Below are 23,507 nucleotides of genomic sequence, written 5' to 3' on the forward strand. Positions count from 1 at the left end.
AACCTATACTGTTATATGGATGTGAACTCTGGGGCTTTTCAAATATTGCAATTATAGAAAGAATTCATCTCAAATTTTATAAACTTCTACTCCATTTAAAACAATCAACTCCAGATTTCATGATATATGGTGAACTTGGTCGATACCCACTTGAAATTCAAATTAAAACACGCATTATTTCTTATTGGTCAAGAATACTTACCGGAAAAGATACAAAAATTGCAAAGTTAATATATGATCTAGGAATTTGTATGAATCACGAAATTGGGGGGAAAATCCCTTGGTATGAAAAGATCATTACTTTTTGTAGATTTCGAACATGTAATCACCATCTACCCATTGAAAGTGGACGTTGGGCAAATATTCCCAGACATGAAAGATTCTGTGCTCATTGCAATAAGTGCGAAATAGGAGATGAATTTCACTACATACTTAGCTGTAACTCGTTACAGCAAGAATGCAATCAATGCTTATCAAATATAAATATAAAAATTAAAAATGCTATTAGTTTTAAATTTATAATGTCAAGTACAAAACACTGTTCTTTGAGGAAATTATGTGCTAATATTAGAAAAATAAATAAAAAATGCTCCCCAGGTTAGAACCCCTATACTTCACATTTGTATTAACGAGTCAGAGTTGTATATGGGTTTTTTTTTCTCTCTCTCTCTCTCTCTCGCTTACGCATGCATTGTTAATTATTAAGAAATACCACATATTGTAAGAGGGCGAATGATGGAACATTTTGTTAAGGAACAGAAAAAATTATTCGAAGGCTGGTCTAGTGAAGTACGCCTTTAGTTTTTAGAGAATCAGTATTTTTCGATACATTGACATTGATAGGCATCGCGATTGAAGTTTTTACGAAAATGAAAAAAAAGAAAGAAATGAATTATAAAATCTATTCACTGAAGATCTTTGAAATGCCTTTTGAGTTTTAATCCTTCAGATCAGAAACTAAGGCTGTTTATTTTAATAATGAACCTAATACAGTAAACCCTACGTTAAAATCTCAAGGATGCGATTTGGAATTCGTATCCACCCATAAACACCCAAGTGTTACATTTCTAAGGACGTTTGCTTGTCATCTTATATAAATTCTATTATAGCAAATGTTGAAAAAAATTGGGATTAATAAAAACCTCAAATTTAAACTTAACAGAAAATCACTCTCACCATTATACAATACTTCATTTATAAAGCCTTAGTTTGAATATGCATCTGATGTTATATAACTGATTCTGAGAAAATAAAAAAAAATACAATTGATTGCAGCAAGAATTGTTACAGGTTTACTTATTTCTGCTTCTAGGGAATCTCTTTACTTTGAAACAGGATAAAAAACGCTTAATAGTGGTAGGAAAATATTCAGACTAAAAATATGGTATAGAATGACCCGAAACATTTTACCCAATTGTGTAATGGGTGTTTGCGGGGCTGTTAAGGGAACACATGGACAATTTAGCGTCTTATTTTGACTGTTATATTCAAAATCGTGAAATTGTAAAACTGTTTTAATTCAGGTCAAAAACTTAGTACAATCCTTTAGAATAGATGCCAATGCAATAAGATCGGGTAGTACATTACTGCCACATCGATGCTAATGGGTATTTTTCCAAATAAGCGTGTAAATGCATCTACCTACACTACCAGAAATGCACAGAATTACTGTATACCAAAACGTCGTTTGGATTTGTATAAATTTTCGCTTGTTCCTACTGTTGTTAATGAATGGAATGCGCTTTTAATGGATGTCCGTGAAAGTGACTTCGTTCGCATTTTTAATGAAAAAATACACGTTTCTGTTAAAAATGAAAATGTGCTTACTTGTGGATCTAGACCTAATTTTTTTTTACATATGGTGATAGATATCTAAATACTATTCATAGTAGACTTCGTCACAAATGTGCATTAAATAACGATTTATTTCGAAGTAATATTATCAACATTTCACTCTGTTCGTGTGGTAAGCTCAAAGATACTTACCATTATTTTATCACATGTAATAAATATAAAGATGCTAGAAATATTCTTTAAAATAAAAATTTTCATATTGTTAATCTAAATATTGCCAACGCTTATGGTTTACTTTGGGATGACAATGCAATAAGTGACAATAAAAACAAACATTTACATACATTAGTTTATAGTTATATGAAAACACTGAAAGATTTAACTAATCCTTAAACTAATTAAATTATAAATCATTTGCAAAAGATTGTAGACAACAAGTTGCGTCAGAATGCGAAAAATCCATAGGTTCACCCCCCTCCATCTCAAACACACCCGATTTGCTCAAAAATACGTTTCCTTGAGACGACCGATTTTTTGCATATAATGTGGTTAATAACACTGACTTTTATAAAATTAATCTGGTGGAAGTTTGTTTGTTTGTTTTTATTTGCTTTGTTTTTGTTTTGTTTTGTTGTTTTGTTTTTTTTGCAAATAGATGTATTTTTGCATTACATGTATACTTGATTTTATTTAATAAATACATATAAAAAAACAATATGACATTCACAAACACTTTTTAAATGTCACTAAATAACAAATTAAATATCGTAGATATAAATGAAAATAACATAAAATCAAAAGGCCGTACTTCTCTAAAGAAAAACCCCAAAGCCAAACTATCGATGGTGTTCCTCATTAAAAGGTCCTTTTTTTAAAAATAGTTAGCCATGATTATGTTGCTGTATAGAACTATAAAGAGAACAATATGGCAAAGTCTCATCTTCATTTCTAATTTCACAGAAGCACAGTTGTTATTCTTGGCTGCTCGCTGTCAAGGACGACTCTATAAGGTGCATATTTCGGAAACTCGCCCTTCCGAAATATGACAGGAACTGATACAGCGGGGCATCTGCTTTGGAACACGTTACTATTGGGCTGAAAAGGAATGTAAATGACATATTTTCTATTCTCAGACGAGTCATTGATTGAAAGTTGTGTATAAGGTAAAAGAAGAGGAAATTCGGGATACGCCAATCTTCTCGTTTCTCTGTCAAAGGGAACTCTAAGCGGGGCGCCCTTGTTTTGTAGTCTGTATGGAACGTACGCAATGGGATTTGTTGTCTCAGACAGTAAATATATTGGGGAAATCCCGGTTGGAAGTTGGGAAACTCGGCTAGGAACAGGATCCGATAGAGAATTTCGTGATGAAACATCTGGGTTTAATCTAGGTAGTCTTGGATAGGATCTATCGAACTCTGATTTGATTCTAACATAACAAGAGTCTTGATCATTGACTGACAAAGTAATGGGCTGGAATCCGTCATACTCTGAATAAAACACTGACGGTCCGGGGTCCGTTGATACAGTACTCTGTCTGGTAGTTCCGTTTGGAATTCTGTTTAAGTTTAGAGCCCTGGATAACACTCCTGTCAGGGATACGGATTGTACCGGGGATTCCATCAAATCACTGCCCAAAACTCTGTACGGAATCACCGGATCGGACACAAAGCCAGATCCACCGGAAGTAAGCCCCTCGTCGACAATCCACGTGTCTCCGGTACGGATCTGTGTTTGAGGAATGCATTGGAAAACAGCGTTTGCAAATATGATGCAACTTAACTGCCACATCATTAAGGATTACCTGTAAAATTATTATTCAAAATGAATATTTTCATGAAAAACGCAGTACATAAAGGTAGACTAACAAATTATAGACAGTTATTAAAAGACTATATTCTTTATGTCCTCATCATTACAACAGTAATTTTCGCTTCTTTCTACAAATTATGGTTAAAGTCTAGACGCTCTCATAGAAACGTGATGCATGAAAATCACGATGACCAAAATCATTTTTGTAATAAAGAGAAAGTACATAGAGAGTGCAACCTGGCCACGCGTAATGTTGATCTAACATTTACTATTTCTTTGCGGTTTTTCTCAGTAGGACAAATACAGTATAATCAGCACTAAATTCGGGTTTATAGCCTATGTGATGACAGACATATGAAAATCGCCGGCTTTGGTCAGCATTCTGACACAGCTTGATTGACGAATGCTATGCTGGCACGTGACCTTTTTGGTCAGTGTAAAAATTCACGCCTTTTTTATGATGTTAATGTTGCTTGCCTAATGGCAATGTTGGACAACTCTTCAGAAATTTTAATGAATGCCTATGTTTATACTTCTTATGGTTTTTTTAGGGGGGGGGGGCGGAGTGTGTTAATTTTTGTTGTCAGCTTGTTTCAGGCTTTGTTTGTTGGGAGTTGGCTCTTTTTAATTTAAAAAGGAGGGAATTGATGAAAAAAAAAATTATACGTCATTTTCCGTTGAAAAACATAATTCAGTTTAAATACATATCAAACAAAGAAGGATCAAGAGATAGAATTGACGTTTAATGTAATATCAGGCGAAATAATAAGTTTTAGACGGTAGTTTAATTGTGACGTTGCCAACATTCTTTATATGATATAGACAATTTTTCATCCGATCAGAAAGCACGTTAAGGTCAAAATCATATAAGTTATTGATATATTTCGAGGAAAATTTTAAAAATCACTCAAAATGAAAAATGCAGATGCGTAAATTTTATCATTGAAAAAAAAAATATTGATAATTTATATTAATAGAAATTCGCGGCAAAACTAAAAATTTGTCAAAAAAGTTCAATCTAAAAGAAAAAAAACTAATTTGAATAAATTTCATCAACTGAAAAGAGGAGTTTACTTACAATAGTTGGTTTGTTTCTAGAACAAAACTAGTATAGTACCATAAAAGTCACAAAGAAAAGCAGTGATGGACTTACCTGGCGAGTACCTTGATCTTGTTTATAGGACATGTAAAGGTTTACCTGGCATGAAGAGAGAAATAAATGTTGTCAAACCAGAAGAGATTGACAACCCGTTTGAATGTTATATCAATTTATCGTCTGACCTACATCCGGTGCTTTGGAACCGGCGGCCCGGAATCGTCACCCATCAAGTCGGCTCAAAGCACGTGTAAGGAATCGAAGAAAAACCAAAGAATCAGTTATGACTCTTGTTAAAACTTTTCTTGGCCAAGTACAAAGCAGTTCATATCGATTGAGAACCAATTACAATTTTGTTTATACAGACTTTAAAACATCATTCCTTTTTTAATCCTTTTATTAACTCTAAAGGTAATCAAAATTGCACGTACTTTTGGTCTTCGTTCAATATTTTAAATCGTTTTCAAGACTGATTGATTGATCGATTCATTTGTTGTTTTACTTCACATTCAGAAACACTTCATCCAGACTTGGCTTCATGGGCATCAAAGCTTATATTTACATTTTCCAGTGTCTTCGTCCACGATAAATATGAAGTATTTTTAAATATTTAATCATACAATTGCTGAAAATTATATAAAAATAAGTAATAAGGAATCATTCTTTGAATATTATGAGGTGATTATATTAATACGGTCGAGCGTGATCAAATCTGTCATAAAGACCTTCTGGCTTGATAGGATTTGATCACCCCGACCGTATTTGATCACCTCATAATACTCAAAGAACGATTCTTTATTCCTCAAATAACTTTGCTTGGAATGAATTGGTATATTTGATCGCATGCCTAACGGACGCTGTAAAAACTTTTAACTAGTTTGAATGAATCAGTTTCAATGGATTTAAGGTAATATTTTTACGATGTTATCAAATGAAAATCGACCGAATTAAAGTTTTTCTCGTATCAAACCAAATCATTTTCTTTAAATTTAGTAGAGACCATAAAGAAAACAGCGAAGTTCCGGACTTAATCATATAACTTTGGTCCTCTCCTAGAAATAATAATTTTTGGTTATAAATGCCCATAAAGTTCGAATGTCTTTTTTAAATGAAAGGAAAAAAATATGTCATGTTGTCTAAATCAGTTTTGTTGCAGAAAAGAGGGAACTATGAATGTATTTTAATTAATACGTAGAATATTCTTATCAAACTTTGTAACACTAATTGTATAATAAACTTTTTTTGTTGGATAGACATACATTAAACAACAGCTCATTTTTGAAATAGTTGGTTCATGACAATCTACACAACTTAAGAAGAAACCAAAAACCCCAATAACTATCACAACTAAACAGTACTAAATCGGGGCCAATAACTATCACAACTAAACAGTACGTACTAAATCGGGGCCAAATCAATACAATTTTGCAGTCTGATGAAAACCACCTTCCTTCTCCATACACTCATCAGGGTCTGACGACAGAAGGTCATCCTCATATGACCTTTAATTCTGACCAATCAGGGAAGGGCTTTTACTGCATTAGAAGCTATTTGGAACTCTTCAAAAGGAGATAAAAAATGATTCATGCTTGTTTATATGTAACCTCAAGTATTGAAGAGTTACAATTATCACAGAACAGATAAAAGCATATCTGTGATTGGTTGGGTACATTTAGATTGTATGCAAATGTTGAGGTCGTGTAAAGATGACCTTTTATCGATACTTGTCAGACCATGGCGAGAATGACATCTTGGATTGGATCATCATAATATGACTATGTATGTCAAGTGTTGTACTTGAACCTTTTTTTTCCGGAATGATAAATGATCTAACTATATAAATCAACGATTATTAAAATACCTTCTTATTTCCTTTGTAATTTTTGATTGGGTGCTGATCCTCTCTACACGTAATGCATGTAATTCCTTAAAAATCCTGATTGCGGGTTACATTGAGCCTTACTATAACAATATAAAACATCTTTTTAAAAATAAATTTATTAAATGTAATGAGTAAAAAATAAACGTGGAACAAAGAATACAAAGAGTTGATAATATTGAAACACGGGGACCAAACATCTCTCCTCTATCATTGCAAGCGTGGCGGGTACGCGAGCTCCCTCGGATAGTGATGTAAATGTAGAAAGGTACCGAAAGGTTCGTTCGAATACCCTCTAATAATAACCGCCTCCTGAAAATACAAATTTAAAGCAAGTTAAAGAAAACGGCATTTGGAAATAATCATGGACAAAACTCACGCGGCATATTCTGCTCAACTCTAAAAACGTTCAAATTTCCATTTTAGACGAATAAAAAATCAGAAAATTGCATTATGCTGTTTCAAAGCAAGCTTTGCGTATACGGTATTTTCATAAATAATGTAATATAGTAGCAATTTATGTAAGTCGGCCAAGTAGTGCATGGATTGTTAACATCTCCATTTATTTCTAGATGTTAGTCGTAGAGACGTACATGTTCAAATTGATTTATCTTATGTGCATATCCATGATACTATTAGCTACATGTAATGTCTTAATGAAATACTGTGACATTTCTCGAGTCGATTTTTAAGTAAGATACTTTGTTAAGAATTTACAACTGGTCGTTGGACTAGTCGGAGAGATAAGTGTTCTGTTTAATTACAAAATTTTGTTAAACGCGCGTCTTCCTATAACCAAAAGTGTTGGTAAAAACCAAGTGCTTTTTGACAAAAATATTGAAAAATTCTTAATCCCATAATGTTTCAAAACCCACTTCATTTTTATTATAGTATAACATTAGCATATTCTTACCAGAAAATCCAGAGGATCCAGAAACAGTCAAAGGCGCTGTAATTGCCATTGGTGGCCTAAATGGAAAGCCTGGTTTGACTTCTGAAAATGCCTCACCACCGGAAATAAAACCTGAAGAGAATGAACCATACGAGGCATAATCATCAAAATTTCCGGAATGGAGAACCGGAGCTGGAGGAAACGCACCGGGACTGATTTGTGGTCCTTCGTAAAATGAACCGAACTCCGATACAGGCCCCATGTCAAACTGTTTCATTGGGAAAGCAGGTATGGGTTGCGGTAAGAGGGGTTGTATTTTTGGACTTGGAAATGCCACAGGGATGATTGGTGCAGGTTTCGGAATAAAAGGAAGAGCTGGTGTAAACTTTGGAAAATTAAATTTAGGTTTAGGTTCAGGTTCAGGTGCAGGTGCTGCTGCCGCCGCCGCCGCCGCCGCTGCTGCTGCTGCTGCAGCGGCGCCGGCACCTGCTTCCACATCAGGGATATCTAAACGGAAGTACTTATATCTGTAAAATTCCTTTTTACCAGCTGGGAACGGAATGTGAATAAAACTCCCACAAGGCAAACCTGAATTTTTTTTCACTTGCTCCGACATAAATGGAAGATAAACTGGGTATTCCCGACCATATTTCGGTTGGCTTGCAGTTAGTTGTGAGAATGGTAACAATAACGGAAACTCTTTAATGGCAAGTTGAGCAGATCTATAATGGAAAGGAACATACATCGGAAAACTTGAGGTTGGAAGTCTGTAAGGGACGTAAAGAAGATACCGTCCTGCGTAAGCTGGAAAACCATGCGGCGGAAGTTCTTTGACATACTTTGGTTCCGGATAAGCTTCGCCATCGATTGGAGTATATAAATTTTTAGGTAAACCAGGATAGGCTTTAGCAAAAGCTTCTTTCACTCTTTCAAAACACGGATCGAACATGTCGTCCGGAAGATATACCTGAGGAAATTTTTTCAACATTGGTTGATATGCTTTTCTCCCGTTAAAAATGTTTCCTTTGAGGTAACCAAATCCACCTCCACCTCCTCCACCGCCTCCTCCTCCACCACCACCTCCTCCACCTCCACCGCCTCCTCCTCCTCCTCCGCCTCCACCACCACCTCCTCCGCCTCCACCACCACCTCCTCCTCCCCCGCCGCCTCCTCCTCCTCCTCCTCCTCCTCCTCCTCCTCCTCCTCCTCCTCCTCCTCCTCCTCCTCCGCCGCCGCCGCCTCCTCCTCCGCCGCCGCCGCCTCCACCACCACCTCCACCTCCGCCGCCTCCACCTCCTCCTCCACCGCCTCCACCTCCGCCGCCTCCACCACCGCCTCCACCTCCGCCGCCTCCACCTCCACCACCACCACCTCCTCCTCCTCCTCCTCCTCCTCCTCCTCCTCCTCCTCCTCCTCCTCCTCCTCCTCCTCCTCCTCCTCCTCCTCCTCCTCCGCCGCCGCCGCCGCCGCCGCCGCCGCCGCCGCCAAATCCACTTCCCCCTCCAAAACCTCCCACTCCTGCAAATCCTCCACCGCCACCGAAAAGATCTAATCCAAATCCGCTTCCACCAAAACCTGGTCCAGTTCCACGAAACGGTTCTGGCTCTGGTACAGGTGCAGCAAATTCTCCAAAAGAAGCTCCAAACCCTGATTTGTATCGATCATAGGAGGGTCCTGGATGGATCATTGGTCCTCCAAATTTTCTGTCTCCTCCGGGATGTATCGAAAATACCCCGGATATTGCTAGGGCACCTATGGCCAGGGTACACAAAAGTTTCAACAGCATGCTGTTGACTTATGCTGTACCTGAAAAAAATTCAAATCACTATTCATTTCTTTTACTTAATTGCAATGAATGTATGTTGCTCTTTCCACTTCTCGTATTGTACTATATGACGATCAATATTGCAATTTTTTGTTAATCAATTATTCTAGTTCTTGAAAAAATTGCCTTTTAGCTGCTTGATCCGATATTGCACAGATGTAATTATGGACGCTGTAAAAACGATGATGATATTACGTATGTTCATATACTAGTATATCAAGAGGCAATGCACTAGTTTTTTCCTATCATTAAAGCAATATTTCTAAGAATAAAACGATATCCAAAATGTGTTTACAAAGCGTAAAGCAAAATTTTTTATGAGGGAAGCGGGCGACTCCCCCCTCCCCCTCCCCTCCCCCCCCCCCTCCTTGTTAAATCCATCCCGATGCTTGTAAACTGTATGATAAGAAATTTGCAACCTTTTAGTTATGTCTAATAAAAAAAACGCACACATGAGAATATGTGTGTTTTCATCTAAAACAATAGGGTGACAAAACGAATCAGATTTTTGCATTGCATATGGTGTGACCCTACAGAAATCATTTTAATTTTACATGTATTCAGTTTTTATGTCTGAAAAATGGGCGATTATGTAGTTGTTACACGGTGCAATTTTTAAAACTTTTTTTGAGAAAATATTTGTATAATTTTTGTATATTTCTTTTATAAATTTTATTCTTGGCAGAAATATTGGACCAAGCAGTTTGATATTTTTTAATGTAAAAATCATTTTTTGAAAAAAGGAATGCCAAATCTATATTTGTAAGCTTCTGAATTTCTTACCTGCTACGAGATGCCTGGCAACTGTCGTCTGCGAAGACAAAATGTCTGCTCCGTCTCCAGCCGATTCGAGCATCTGTCAAATGTCAGAAGTTCACGCTTTCACCAGTCGGGGTTTTTTTCGGCGCTGAACTTGACGATTTCATGACCATTTCTGTCACAGAATGGGCTTTACAATAGAATGGACATTAATGGAACCACTGTATGGTTATCTGGTCATATTATTTATTGCAAACAGGTTTGTTCTCGGTTGTGAAACGAGGTGAAATATTGTATCACTCACATCAAAGAATAAATGAAATTTCAAATATTTTTATTTGTTGATACGTGATTGTATGTGAATAGCCCCATCGCTGTTTTCATAACAATCTGACAATGGTTGCATTCATCTCTCTATAAATGCAATTGCTTTCGTCTTTTTTTTTTTGTAAGTTAAATAGATTCAAACGCAAGCATTCTTGCAAATAATTTTTAATTGATCATGTCTCATAATTAATATTGATTCATTTTTTGTTTACGATAATACATTTTTGTAGACAATCGATTTTGAATTAAAAAATATTGTTGAATGGGCTTTATCTGTAATGACAATTCTTTAACATTCTTGATTGTTTTTTATTTTCAAAGTGAACATTGTATTTTTTGACATTGGATTCACACACAACATGGGTAAAATAATTCAGAATTTCAATATTCACATAATGAGAAAAGATTTTAAGGCACTGGCGTCGGAAGCAAATTGAAAGTGGGGGAGGGGGGGGGGGGGGCTAGACTTATCCTCAGAAATATTGAGAAAAAAGTAATTCTCAAAAGCATGGAAATCCTAATCCGGGGGGGGGGGGGGGGGGGGTGCTAGTATGCTTCTGAATCCAAATCCAACTTCTCAATCTTTCAAGGTAAATTTAGGAACAATAATCTTTCCTGCGAGAAAAAGGGGGGGGGGGGGGCTGAACCCTCTACCATGCTATGTTTCTAATGGTTAGATATAACTTTGCAAAAAAGCCCCCCCCTAGCCCCCCCCCCCCCCCCCCCGCGGTTCCGACGCCTATGTAAGGAAAAGATTGTACAATATAAACACGTGGTTTTGGAAAGCACTGGCGCATTCCATGGCCTTTTCCATCAATTAAGTTGATTGCATGTTAAAGGCTAACCAGTTTTACGACTGAGAGCGCGTGCTAGTGTGTGATGGGCGGGGGATGTTTTTTTATATTTTGTTTTGAATTCTAATTGCAAATTAAATTTTACTAGTATATACAAGTACAAAGTAATCAATCTATTAAAAATTGTAACTAATATTCACTGTTTTGAATTGCATATGAACAAAAATATATAGTACAGAAACGCTTTTCTTGTTCATTTCCTCTCCCTGTCATACAGTGGCATGTCATATTCTGGGTGATTACAATTGACGCTTGAAATAAAAAGTGAGAGGAGTGACTTTTTTCCACCTTCCTCTATTTCTATCGGTGCAGATTTTCAAAGCTAATTATCATCGATAATCTTGTAAGACAAAACAACACAAATCAATCGGTCATTCACCATACTGTCTTTTAATATCAATTTCATTTTCTCTATCCTGTGATCGATAAGTGTGATATATATGTATTTACTCAAGGAGAGAGAGAGAGAGAGAGAGAGAGAGAGAGAGAGAGAGAGAGAGAGAGAGAGAGGTTAATCAATAAAAGAAATATTTTATAAATGTTTAATAGCTAAATAAAATTTAAACAATCAAAACAGCAAAATCGAAACATATAAAGATGGACAATATTAAAGTCAGTGTGACGGTGAAATAATGTAAGTAAAAAGCTCAAGTAGTAATACAATATTCAAGGCTGTAAAACAACCCAGCCATTGCTTCGTTCTCCTCAATGATATCGTCAACATTAGCCCACATAAACACAGTGACACTCGAAGGATGAAGACACCGACAACTCCAAATTATTAACAATCCGCCAGGTAAGAAGAATATGTCAAACACGTGTGTGGTTAAGCTATGAATGCATGTCCCAGCTCCGGTGAAATTCATATGCAGACAGTGGTTGGAATTTACCCGTCATATGGAAGGTGTCCGTCATTCCATCCTGTCAATATACCTGTAGTCTGTTCATGGCTTCCCCTTCTTGGTGTCAGTAATACCCACGTTCTGTCAAAGATACAAACAAAATACTTTTAGTTAAGGTATATTGCCACAATTAAGATAAATCCAAACTTTTTTTTTTATCTCCGGTCATAGCTATAATTACCGTTTGAAAAGATGCACTTTTACCATGACGATTTCTAGACAATGTTATATGAATACATGTATATGAATTGAGATAGGTTGTAAGAATGTCATTACCAATGTCAATGACCTAAAGTTATCATATTGCCAGGTCAATGTATGGTTTCTATTTCTATCGATAACAATTGCGGTAGAACGGGATACTTCCCGACATTAAACTATAAAACAACATTCTGTAGAATCGGGCACGTTTCCAACTTACCCATCATTTCAATCTCTCTGAAGATATATAGCCTAGTCCCTCTTGTGTAGTAAGTAATAATTTATGTTAATCTATGCGAACTTTAACAATGGGACAAATAAACCATCGGAAATTATAGAAGCAATAACAAAGCAGTCTTTGGCATGTCCAACGTTGCAATATTCGATCTTTTTCATTTGTATTATATAAATATTCATTTGTATTGTTTAATTTTCTATTTGTATTGTATAATTTTCCATTTGTATTCTATAATTTTCCATTTGTATTGTATAATTTTCTATTTGTGTTGTATAATTTTTCATTTGTATTGTATGGTTTTCTATACAATGGAAAATTAATATAGAATACAAATTGAAAATTATACAATACAAATTGAAAATTATACAATGCAAATGAATATTTATAATTCAAATGGAAAAGATCGAATATTGCAACGTTTGACATGCAGTAGTCAGAATATTGACTTAAAAATAACAATCACAAACATACTTTTTGTCGAGGTAGGTGTTTGAGATGACCCTTTTCCGGCCGAGTTAATTGTGCTGAAAGAGCCGGAAGGGTGGATATTAATGGCCGCTGGCTCAGCCACCGATTGAAGTGACAGTTGTGTGAATGCTGGGTTGTTACCGTGAACATTGCTATAAACAAAAGATCCAGATGATAAAACTGGGGCAGACTGCATTGCCCACTGTGATCCTGCATATCCCGCAGATCCCAAGTCCAAAGAAATGCCTGCAGGTGATGAAAATCCCATATAGCCACCTGAACCCGAGTTCAAAGAAATGCCTGCAGGTGAGGGGAATCCCATGTAGCCACCTGATATCGAGTCCAAAGAAATGCCTGCAGATGAACCAAATCCTGAGTAGCCTCCAGATCCCGAGTCTACAGAAATGCCTGCAGGTGATGGAAATCCCGAATAGCCAGCTGATCCTGAGTTTAAAGAAATGCCTGCAGGTGAGTCAAATCCTGAGTATCCCCCAGATCCTGACTTCAAAGAAATGCCTGCAGGTGAATCAAATCCTGAGTATCCCCCATATCCTGAGTTCAAAGAAATGCCTGCAGGTGAGGGGAATCCTGAGTATCCCCCAGATCCTGAGTTCAAAGAAATGCCTGCAGGTGAGGGGAATCCTGAGTATCCCCCAGATCCTGAGTTCAAAGAAATGGCCGAAGAAGAAGGAAACTCCGTATAGCCACCTGATACCGAATTCAAAGGAATACTTGCAGGTGAACCGAAGGTCGATCCAAAGTCACTTTTAGTGGCCATCGGGATCGTTGGTATGATCGGCTTTAGGGGTGGTATAAAAGAAGGATATTTCATCGGAACAAGAGGCATTGTCATAATTGGGATCATCGGCGTGAAGCTAGGGATCACTGGAAGGATTACAGGAGCAATAGGACTGATCGGTGTAAAAGAGGGTAATGCAGACAGTGCGCTACCTTTAAGTTTGTTTGGATTTTGAATCGTAGAGGAGACTTTTGGCAATTCCAGAGTGAATCTTCTGTATCTGAAAAACTGCTTTTTACCTACTTGAAATGGCAACCATATGTCATTTCCACATGGGGTGTGTTCCGGATATGCCCTTACTGCTTTTGTAGAGAACGGTATGTATATAGGGTACTCGCGACCATACTTAGGTTGACTTGCGGCAAGCTGCGGATAAGGAAGTAATAATGGATGACGGTCCAGTTCCAGTTTTCCCTCCACAGAAGCATTGAACGGAACGAACAAGGGGTAGTTTGTAGTTGGCATTCGGTATGGAGCGTAAAGTATTCCAGAGCCTGAATAAGTCGGATATGCATATTGGGGAAGATCCTTCACGTACCTGGGCATCGGAACAGCGATGACGGTAATTTCTTCGGTCAATTTTGGCAACGAAGGATATGCTTTTGCAAATGCAGCTTTGACCCTATGAAAACAAGGATCTCTAAATTCATCAGGGATGATTACTTCTGGAAATCCAGGTAACATAGGTTGATATGCTTTTTTGCCAGTAAACGTGTTCCGTTCGAATGGAAATATGTCGTTTGTAATTCCGCCTTTTCCGCCAGCGATATTTCTTCCCGATGGTTCGGGTTCTGGGACGGAAAATGCATCTCTCCCTAAACCGAATGGACCACTCTTTCCACCAGAAGCTCCAATAAAAGGTTCGGGCTCGGGAATACCATTTCCGCTTACACCAAATGATCCACTTATACCTCCAGAATTTCCTCCGAAGGGCTCGGGTTCGCCAATATTAACTGTAGTATCGCCTCTCCCAAATGAACCACCTTTACCACCAGCAGTCCCTGAAAATGGTTCTGGTTCCGGAATACTTAAAGTATTTCCACCAATTCCTGATAAATCACTTTTCCCATGAGAATTTCTTACGAATGGTTCGACTTCCGGCATGCGAAATGTGTTTCCGCCCATTCCAAACGATCCACCTTTTCCACCAGAATTTCCAATTGAGGGTTCGGGATCTGGCATAATTAATGTATTTGCACCGACTCCTAATGAACTATCTTTATTTCCAAAAATATTTAGGAATGATTCGGGCCCTGCAATATTTAGTGTTGTTGCGCCGGTTCCTAAAGAATTAGCTACTGGTACTTGTGCCTGGATACCGAAACTAGGCTCGGGCGCTGGTGCGACGAATTCGTTAAAAGATGCCCCGAATCCAGACTTGAATTGAACGTACGGAGTTTGGTGGAAAACCATAGGGGCAATTTCTTTCCTATCCACCATTTGAAAAGTGGCGCTGACCCCTACGACACTGAAGGTCACGGCACATAAGAGTTTCAGTAACATGCTGTAGGCCATAAGTGTCCCTAAAACAAATGTGTGAAAGATAGAAAAGATTATACCCTGTGTAAAAAAAAAACATCTTCAAAAGGCGAATAATATAATTTTAGTTTTTTAAACTAGTATTTTAATTTAAATTCGGTCAGAGGTGCAGAATTATAGTTCCCTCATTGACATGCTTTAAAGAAGTTTCGTTTATCATTTATCTTTTTCTCTGATTCCAAACGGTAAAACTTAATCAAAATATTCACTAATTAAGGAAGATAAATAGTAAACATTTACCTTATATTTTATTTGCTAATATTTACATTTTCAAGTGTCTTTGTCTATGATTACACTAAAAATCGATTTCGTAATGTATGGCCCGATACAATTCATCAATGACAAAGTTAATAAATCGAACATTTACCGAAAATCATGAATATAATAAGGAATAATTCTTTGGATATTATGCGGTGATCAAATACGGCCGGATGTGATAAAATCTATCATAAAGCCCTTCGGGTGTTATTGGATTTGATCACATCCTACCGATTTGATCACCTCATACTAGAATGATTTTATTCTTTAAGTGTGTCCATATTTTACGGACGTAAATTAAAAGTCCGCGATTTCACCGTTTTGTATGGAATTGCAAGAATATAAAGTCGCGAACCCCAAATTTTCATTATGTTCAAAACTGTCGGAGAAAAATAATATTTCAAACAATAAAACATCGTCCAAATATTCACAAATCAAGGAGACTGAATAGTCAACGAATTACAAATCAGTTCTGCCTTAATATTGTAGATAGATGCTAGTGTGATATATTAGGTCACAAACTATTACATGTATTAAGCAAAGAGATATTTTTGCTTAAAATATTTTTCTATACATTAATACAAAGCTCTTGTTATAATAGAATAAAAATAGTCACGTCCATCGATAATCGTCATGTAGAAATTTTCACAATTTTTCAGATGATTTTTTTATTATCCAAACCAGTAATTGAAGCATCGTCATTATACTATCATTTTAACTACAAACCTGGAATTTCACACACAGCACCCGTTGCCAAGAACCTTTGATATCCCAAGTGAGGTTGGTATTTGGTTTTCGATCATTTTATGAGCGTGTATGCGACCCTGTGCTTGTTGCAATACCACTTGTCAACGCCACAAAAGCGCGCTTCTTGCAATAAAAAATAGATATAACAATTAACCCCACACTTAGTCAATGTTTAATTACCCTGTTTTTAGGCCACTGTGCTACTATTTCCGAAGAAAAATAGCTATACATTCGCGGCTTTTGGGCGGTTGAATTTCTTATTTCGTGTTTAAATTGATATTGGGATGAAATCAGTTATGCGTACCCGGATGAAATAATCTTTTTGGCGAACAGAGGTGAGATTTCTACCTAATTACGAGCAGTAAAAAGACGGACTCGCTGTGTTGCTTAAGCGGATTTGTTGGCTACCAAAGTTTGTAATAAAGTTATATAAACTTTCACCTCAATAGGATTTTTTTACCAAAAAAAAAAAAAACAACATAACTTAGCGATAAATAAAATTAATTTTTGTCGAATAGGTTATATATAACAATTCAAGGCGCATGCACAACGGAAGTTGAAACAGAAACAACCTTATTTAATTTCGTTCGTCCTACCATGGTTAGCGATGGAATCATCCCTAGTTTATATGATTTGTTAACTAATGCTGAATTAGTAAATGGTGTAAACAACTTTGTACTCGTTTGTTTATTTTTTGATTTAACTAAACACTTTCAAAGGTTATTGTTGGCAATCATCAATGTACCGGTTTCGGCGTCGGGGTGAATCTTACAGGAGGCGAAATCGAAATTGTCCATTCCTCTCATGATGATATGTTTGGTATTTTCGCTTAACAGAAATATTATTTTAAAAATTAAGATTATTACCATATTGCCTATCAAAATACGTCACACGTAATATCAAAATACGTCACACGTAATATCAAAATACGTCACACGTAATATCAAAGCTGTAGCGAAATTCGGGTTGCGGACGTGAAGCTACGTGTCCATTTGTACAAAAACGGTTTTGGAGCAACAGTTCTGCAACTAAAGATAATACAGTTATTCAAATCGACTACGTACATAAAATGAGAAATTATAGGTTCATCCTTGTAAAAAAAAAAAAAAGAAGAAGTAAGGAGTTTATGAACACATAATTAAAGGTATAAGTTTCTCATCCACAATATGATTCACACTTACAAACAAAAGAATAAGCTTAAGAGAGATGGTAGGATAAGATGTATATTAAGCGGGAAACTATGGTGTTCCGATGGGGCCACTTCGACCTTCGCACTTTCGCCTTTAGGTCGAGGTACGAGAGTGCGAAGTTGCGACGGCGAAAGTGCGAGAGTGCGACGGCGAAGGAGCGAAAGTGCGAAGATGCGACGGCGAAGCGCGAAGTTGCGACGGCGAGAGTGCGAAGTTGCGACGGCGAAGAAGCGATACTACAATCGCACTCTCGCCATCGCAACTTCGCACTCTCGCCTTCGCATCTTCGCACTTTCGCCTTCGCCTTTTTATAATTATGGAGCTCTCTATCGTTTAAAGACAATTTTAGCTGTATAAAAGGACATCTGAGGCAGACGATGGACTTTTTAGAAATTAATTTCAACAGCCTGCGCAGATCCATAACTTTTTCTAGGAGGTGGGGTGGATAAATAATTATATTTGTCGGGGGTGGGGGAGGGTTCCGAGACATATTTTGGAGATTTTATTATGTATAATTAATAAAATTAAATTTTCCGGGGGGATGAGATCCGGACCTTCTCTCTCCCTTTACTGCATGTGTGAAGTTATTAGTATTGAATTTTCCGGGGGGGGGGGGGCCCTCTCCACCTCTAGATCCATACATCAGCAAGGAGTGTCGCATAATGAAATTAGAATGTTACTGTGTTTGATCTACGGTAAACAGACAGCTGGTAAGTGACAGGAGTCTGGAAGTGCATATGTATACATTATGGCGGACCTTACATTTTATATGGAGTATATAACGATTAGTACGAAAGACGAATAGGGCCACTTAAACAAAAATATTTTTATCTCGTAATTACGAGAAAAGATCTCGTTATTACGAGTTAATTATCTCGTTATTACGAGAAAATATCTCGTAATTACGAGAAAAGATCTCGTTTTTACGAGTTAATTATCTCGTTATTACGAGAAAAGATCTCGTAATTACGAGAAAAGATCTCGTTATTACGAGAAAAGATATCGTTATTACGAGTTAATTATCTCGTTATTACGAGTTTATTATCTCGTAATTACGAGAAAAGATCTCGTTATTATGAGTTAATTATCTCGTAATTACGAGAAAATATCTCGTAATTACGAGAAAAGATCTCGTTATTACGAGTTAATTATCTCGTTATTACGAGAAAAGATCTATTTTTGAAATGGCGCGTTTCATTATTCTATTCTTTTTATATAATGTGTATGAACTACTGCAATGTCTATTAATATACACTTACTTAGCATGATCATCGTTTAAAACGCATAATTTGATATAAAATCGGACCAAGCAGTTTTAAAGAAATTTCAGAAGAATTAGCAAAGCAAATTGATTAAAAAATTCATTGAATTATATGTCAATAATTAAGAAGGATACGTGTTATTTTTTTCAGACTCCAAAATGTTTATATAAAATCAATTATTTTCAATATACATGTAGGTTGTGTATGAACATATAAAACACAAATTCGGGTAAATCCTGTGTATCCATATCCATGACTGAAACTATATAGTCATTTAAGTTATCTGTAACTAATAAAACTGTGTATTTACGACTATAGGACTACCTGGTATTTACTTCGGAGTGGGATTATAATATATATAAGTTGAATAGAAAAATTACATAAAGTACTTTCCTTTTATTAATACCAGATAAAATACGAAACCAATCATTTTGATATGTAGAAATTAATGAATAATGATCGTTGTTATTTTTAAATATTGATCAAAATTGAATCAACGTTTCTGGAATGAAAAGATAGACTTAAGTGTGATCCAGTCGAATTCTTTTTCAGAAACGCACCATTTTATATAGATCTTTTCTCGTAATAACGAGATCTTTTTTCCTAATAACGAGAAAATTATCTCGTAAACGAGATCTTTTCTCGTAATAACGAGAAAATTATCTCGTAATAACGAGATCTTTTCTCGTAATTACGATATCTTTTCTCGTAATAACGAGATAACTAACTCGTAATAACGAGATCTTTTCTCGTAATAACGAGATAATTAACTCGTAATAACGAGATCTTTTCTCGTAATTACGAGATAAAAATATTTTTTATGTGGCCCTATTCGGCTTTCGTAGATTAGGCATAGCCAGCACTGGTAAACATAAATGTCACATATAGTAAGCACAATGGCTTAGCGCATGCGTACCAATGATATCATGGATTAATCGGAAAACCTTTGCGAGTACGGTGTCTGCATCAAATTCTATGTAATAGACCGAGACTTTCTGAATGCTATCAAAAAAGGCGAAGGCGAAAGTGCGAAAGTGCGAAGGCGAGAGTGCGAAGTTGCGAAGGCGAGGGAGCGATAGTAGTATCGCTCCTTCGCCTTCGCACCTTCGCACTTTCGCCTTCGCATCTTCGCACTTTCGCTCCTTCGCCGTCGCACTCTCGCACTTTCGCCTTCGCAACTTCGCACTCTCGCATCTTCGACCTAAAGGCGAAAGTGCGAAGGTCGAAGTGGCCCCATCGGAACACCATAGGAAACCTATCCTCTGACCGATAGTAACTTATCCATCGACTAGGCGCAGCATGAATAAACTAGTTGTTCAAATCCACATCATTTCCGGTAGGTCTTCGGCTTTTACGAACATGTACATTTTAGAACAAGAAGTGCTGTCTGTCTCATTGGAAAGTCAGTCGTACCTCACAGCATGCAGCACTGTCGGTTATAATGTGTTATGTGAACTTTTTTTTCTTTACATTGGGCAATGTAACCGATGATTTAAGAGTCTGACAAAGAACATAAAATCAAGACGATAAAACAAGCACCATGTTTGACGAGTCGTTTGACAAGAGTAACCTCCATACCATTGTCTGTGAACTCGCCCTCTATGATATGAATATTGCGCTGTATCGGCGTAACTCTGAGGAGATGGCAAAATCAGCAATACCAACAGTTATTATCATTTTAAACTTGTTTATTTGTACAACTTTAAGATAAAAATTCGTTGGCAGTTTTGTTTATATGTGTACTTTTGAACGAAAAGTCTTCTCTGTGTCAACATTCTGAAATGGCGGTTTTTTTTCCCCAGAATCGTTATCCATGAAATGCATGACCTGAAAAGACAATATAATTAATGCATGTAAAACATCAAATGAAACCTGTACTTTCTTTTTTCGTGCGATAATTGTGCTATTATAGTAATTCATAAATAGTAGTTTGTTTATTTAAAGTTGAATAAAGTGCCATTTATTAAGCATCAAACATTTCGTAATTCTGAAAGACCCCCCCCCTCCCCCCCCCCCCCCAAAAAAAATTAAAATAGTGTCCCTAATGTTCCATTTGCAATTTATAAAATCATCATTAGTTAAATAGTCAAGTAAAAAATCTAAGATAAATTTAAATAATCCTTTGTCTTAATAAAGCATTATCTATACCTGCCGAAGGAATTGGTAAAGATTCCCCATATCCGTCTGTGATGGCTCCTACAGCATCTCCCATTGAAAATCCAACAGCGGACGCCGCTCCAGGAAATCCAAGACTAGGCCGATTTGGAAACTGGCCGCCCAGTTTATAGCTGGAGGGATATGGCGCTACATCCAGTGAATGTTCCTGGTAGTTATAAAACTCGCCATCTTTACCTGGGATCGGAATATAGATTGGTATTCCGCAGGATTCGTTTCGGAATCCATCGGGCTGAAAGGGTAAGTAGATGACGTAATTTCTACCGTTCGGCTTCTGAGTTGTCACGAGCTTTGAATACGGAATCAAAACCTTCAGCTGGGGATAAACCGGTTTATAGGTCTGTCTATCGATGCCGACATACATGGGGAACCGACTGTTAGAGAGCTTGTATGGTACAAAGATCGGACCTTCTTCATAACCGTATACTGGGCTTACGGAAGGAGGGAGCTGATATATGCCCCGGGGGGAGGGCTGAGCGCTGACCATGTCAAGTTTCCTCAGACCTGGAGGCAGGTAAGGAAAATTCCGATCAAAAGCATTTTTGACACTTGCAAAACAGCTGTCTTTTCCGAAATCTGGAAGGAATATGGTTTGAAAACCCGGCAGCTCAGGGCGAAATGTCATCGCTCTGGGGGCAAAATTTCCTCGGGACGGAGCCGGGCCGAAATGGCTTGGAAAGCCGAACAAGAACTTATTTGCCATTTGAAAATTTGAACCATAATTCCATTGCAAACTTGTAGCAAAAGGAAAAACCAGAAATAAAGCCTGCAGTAACGAATTTATCCTAACGTGCATTGTCAACAGATCGGTCCCCGGCAATACATGTACAAGGCACCAAAACTGCAGCTATGTAGAGCATTTATTGCTCTATGCTAGAAACGTTCCGATCATGTCGGTACCATAGCAGTGATTTATATTCATTAATATACAAATACATGTACCAATTTTGGTGACTTACGTACACTTTCATTCTTTTTTTTTCTTTTTTTGGGGGGGGAGGGGGGGGTTATTTATTTTTTATTTTATCATTATTTTTTTTGCATTTACTATTAATCAGCAAATATCAACTTTGATATGGCGAGTAGATCTTTGCACTTTTATACAAATCTTGTTATTCATGCTCAAAAATCTTTGAACCTTATTCATATTCTTAACTTGGTGTCTCTATTCAATGCATAATTTAATTTGATTCAAAAGTTTTGCAATGTGGATCATACATATATTAATGGAAAACCAAATACATGTAAGTATAAAGGGCAAAATGTAAACCATCGTACCCCCTCATTTATCAAAATATCTTTAATTTTAATTATTTTGAAATTTAAAATCAAAATTTACTTTTAAAAATTTTAGGTCGTGATTTGACCAATAGACAATCTGCCCAGCATAATTTAATTACCTGCTATATTTTGACAATGTTAAGCGTTTCTTTATGAAAAATAATTAGGAGGCTGGCGCAGCTTGAATTGAATTACAGAAAACAAAAAAAATCGGCACCCCTCCCCCAGTTTTTTATTAATACAAATGATAAAAAACTTTTCTGTAAATCCTCAAAATATAGTTACTCGGGTATCAATAATATTTTTGTAAAAAATTGAGAGTTGCTGTATTTGAAGGCTTATGAGTGTTGCTAAAATTCATGAAATGATTTTTAATGATTATCATTAGTTAGAGGGGTGTCTCTTGTTGAAATTGATATGCAATATGTAGGCCCCATATGTTAGGTACATGAGAATCAGAAGTAAAATGCGAAATCTGCGGCTATGACTGTTGTGTTGACTTTACACAGTGAAATTGCAAGTTACAGACGGGAGATAAAATAACACGAAAAGTAGGTGGATAGGACATTGTAAACTATACACCGGTAAGTTTCTGACATGTGATAGTGCACATAGGCGTCGGAACCGGGGGGGGGGGGCTTAGCCCCCCCCCCCCACTTTTTTGCAAAGTTATACCTAACCATTAGAAACATAGCATGATAGAGGGTTCAGCCCCCCCCCCCCCTCCCCCACTTTTTTTCGCAGGAAAGTGGGGGTGTTCCTAAATTTACCTTGAAAGATTGAGAAGTTTGATTTAGAAGCATACTAGCCTGGGGAGGTCTAAAAAGCTGAAAAATCATGAAAAATTAGCAAAATATGAAAGGGTTAAAATCTCATAAAAAACAGTATGTAGAAAATTTTACAGGTTTTGACTAGTAATTTTCTTCAGAAATTGGTGATTGGCCTTATAAAGAGTGAATTAAAGGTATTTGTGCTGAATGGAAACTGAGGAAATTCTAGTTACAGAGTTCCGAAGACATGCATCCCTTGACTACAATGAATTGTTTTTTTAAAAAAACTGTAAAAAATTGAAACCAGCGTCATTTAAATTTGTTTTGACGCAAGAAATAGATTGTTACATCCTACTGAAAGTTCAAGGTCTTGTTAAAATGGTTCTAATAAGATAAATTATTGTTTAATGGATTAACAATGGATAAAAAGTAAGATTCCATG

At 36.8% G+C, this 23,507-nt stretch overlaps 3 protein-coding genes across 3 annotated transcripts; all 3 read right to left on the reverse strand.

Annotated features, from left to right (window-relative positions):
- Positions 1-6,678: 6,678 nt before the first annotated feature.
- Positions 6,679-8,528, reverse strand: LOC128166317 (uncharacterized). The gene is made up of 2 exons (XM_052831410.1): positions 7,492-8,528; positions 6,679-6,890 (listed from the first exon to the last, which is right to left on the reverse strand). Exons 1-2 carry the CDS (start codon positions 8,456-8,458, stop codon positions 6,874-6,876), a joined length of 984 nt encoding a protein of 327 aa, XP_052687370.1. The 5' UTR covers positions 8,459-8,528; the 3' UTR covers positions 6,679-6,873.
- Positions 8,529-11,763: 3,235 nt separating this feature from the next.
- LOC128168228 (uncharacterized PE-PGRS family protein PE_PGRS54-like) lies at positions 11,764-16,487 on the reverse strand. The gene is made up of 3 exons (XM_052834416.1): positions 16,367-16,487; positions 13,048-15,366; positions 11,764-12,218 (listed from the first exon to the last, which is right to left on the reverse strand). Exons 2-3 carry the CDS (start codon positions 15,356-15,358, stop codon positions 12,202-12,204), a joined length of 2,328 nt encoding a protein of 775 aa, XP_052690376.1. The 5' UTR covers positions 15,359-15,366; positions 16,367-16,487; the 3' UTR covers positions 11,764-12,201.
- Positions 16,488-20,638: 4,151 nt separating this feature from the next.
- LOC128167306 (uncharacterized) lies at positions 20,639-21,868 on the reverse strand. Its single transcript, XM_052832947.1, has 2 exons — positions 20,988-21,868; positions 20,639-20,666 (listed from the first exon to the last, which is right to left on the reverse strand). Exons 1-2 carry the CDS (start codon positions 21,808-21,810, stop codon positions 20,647-20,649), a joined length of 843 nt encoding a protein of 280 aa, XP_052688907.1. The 5' UTR covers positions 21,811-21,868; the 3' UTR covers positions 20,639-20,646.
- Positions 21,869-23,507: the final 1,639 nt, after the last annotated feature.

Source organism: Crassostrea angulata, chromosome 10 (assembly GCF_025612915.1).
Source record: "Crassostrea angulata isolate pt1a10 chromosome 10, ASM2561291v2, whole genome shotgun sequence".
NCBI lineage: Eukaryota > Metazoa > Mollusca > Bivalvia > Ostreida > Ostreidae > Magallana > Magallana angulata.

What these genes read in the sequence shown, in the direction of transcription:
- LOC128166317 (XM_052831410.1), bottom strand. Translation starts at nt 8,458, where the DNA reads ATGTTGAAAAAATTTCCTCAGGTATATCTTCCGGACGACATGTTCGAT.
- LOC128168228 (XM_052834416.1), bottom strand. Translation starts at nt 15,358, where the DNA reads ATGGCCTACAGCATGTTACTGAAACTCTTATGTGCCGTGACCTTCAGT.
- LOC128167306 (XM_052832947.1), bottom strand. Translation starts at nt 21,810, where the DNA reads ATGCACGTTAGGATAAATTCGTTACTGCAGGCTTTATTTCTGGTTTTT. An exon ending in TTTACCAATTCCTTCGGCAG is followed by an intron (nt 20,667 to 20,987) that starts GTATAGATAATG and finishes TTGTCTTTTCAG; the next exon opens with GTCATGCATTTCATGGATAA.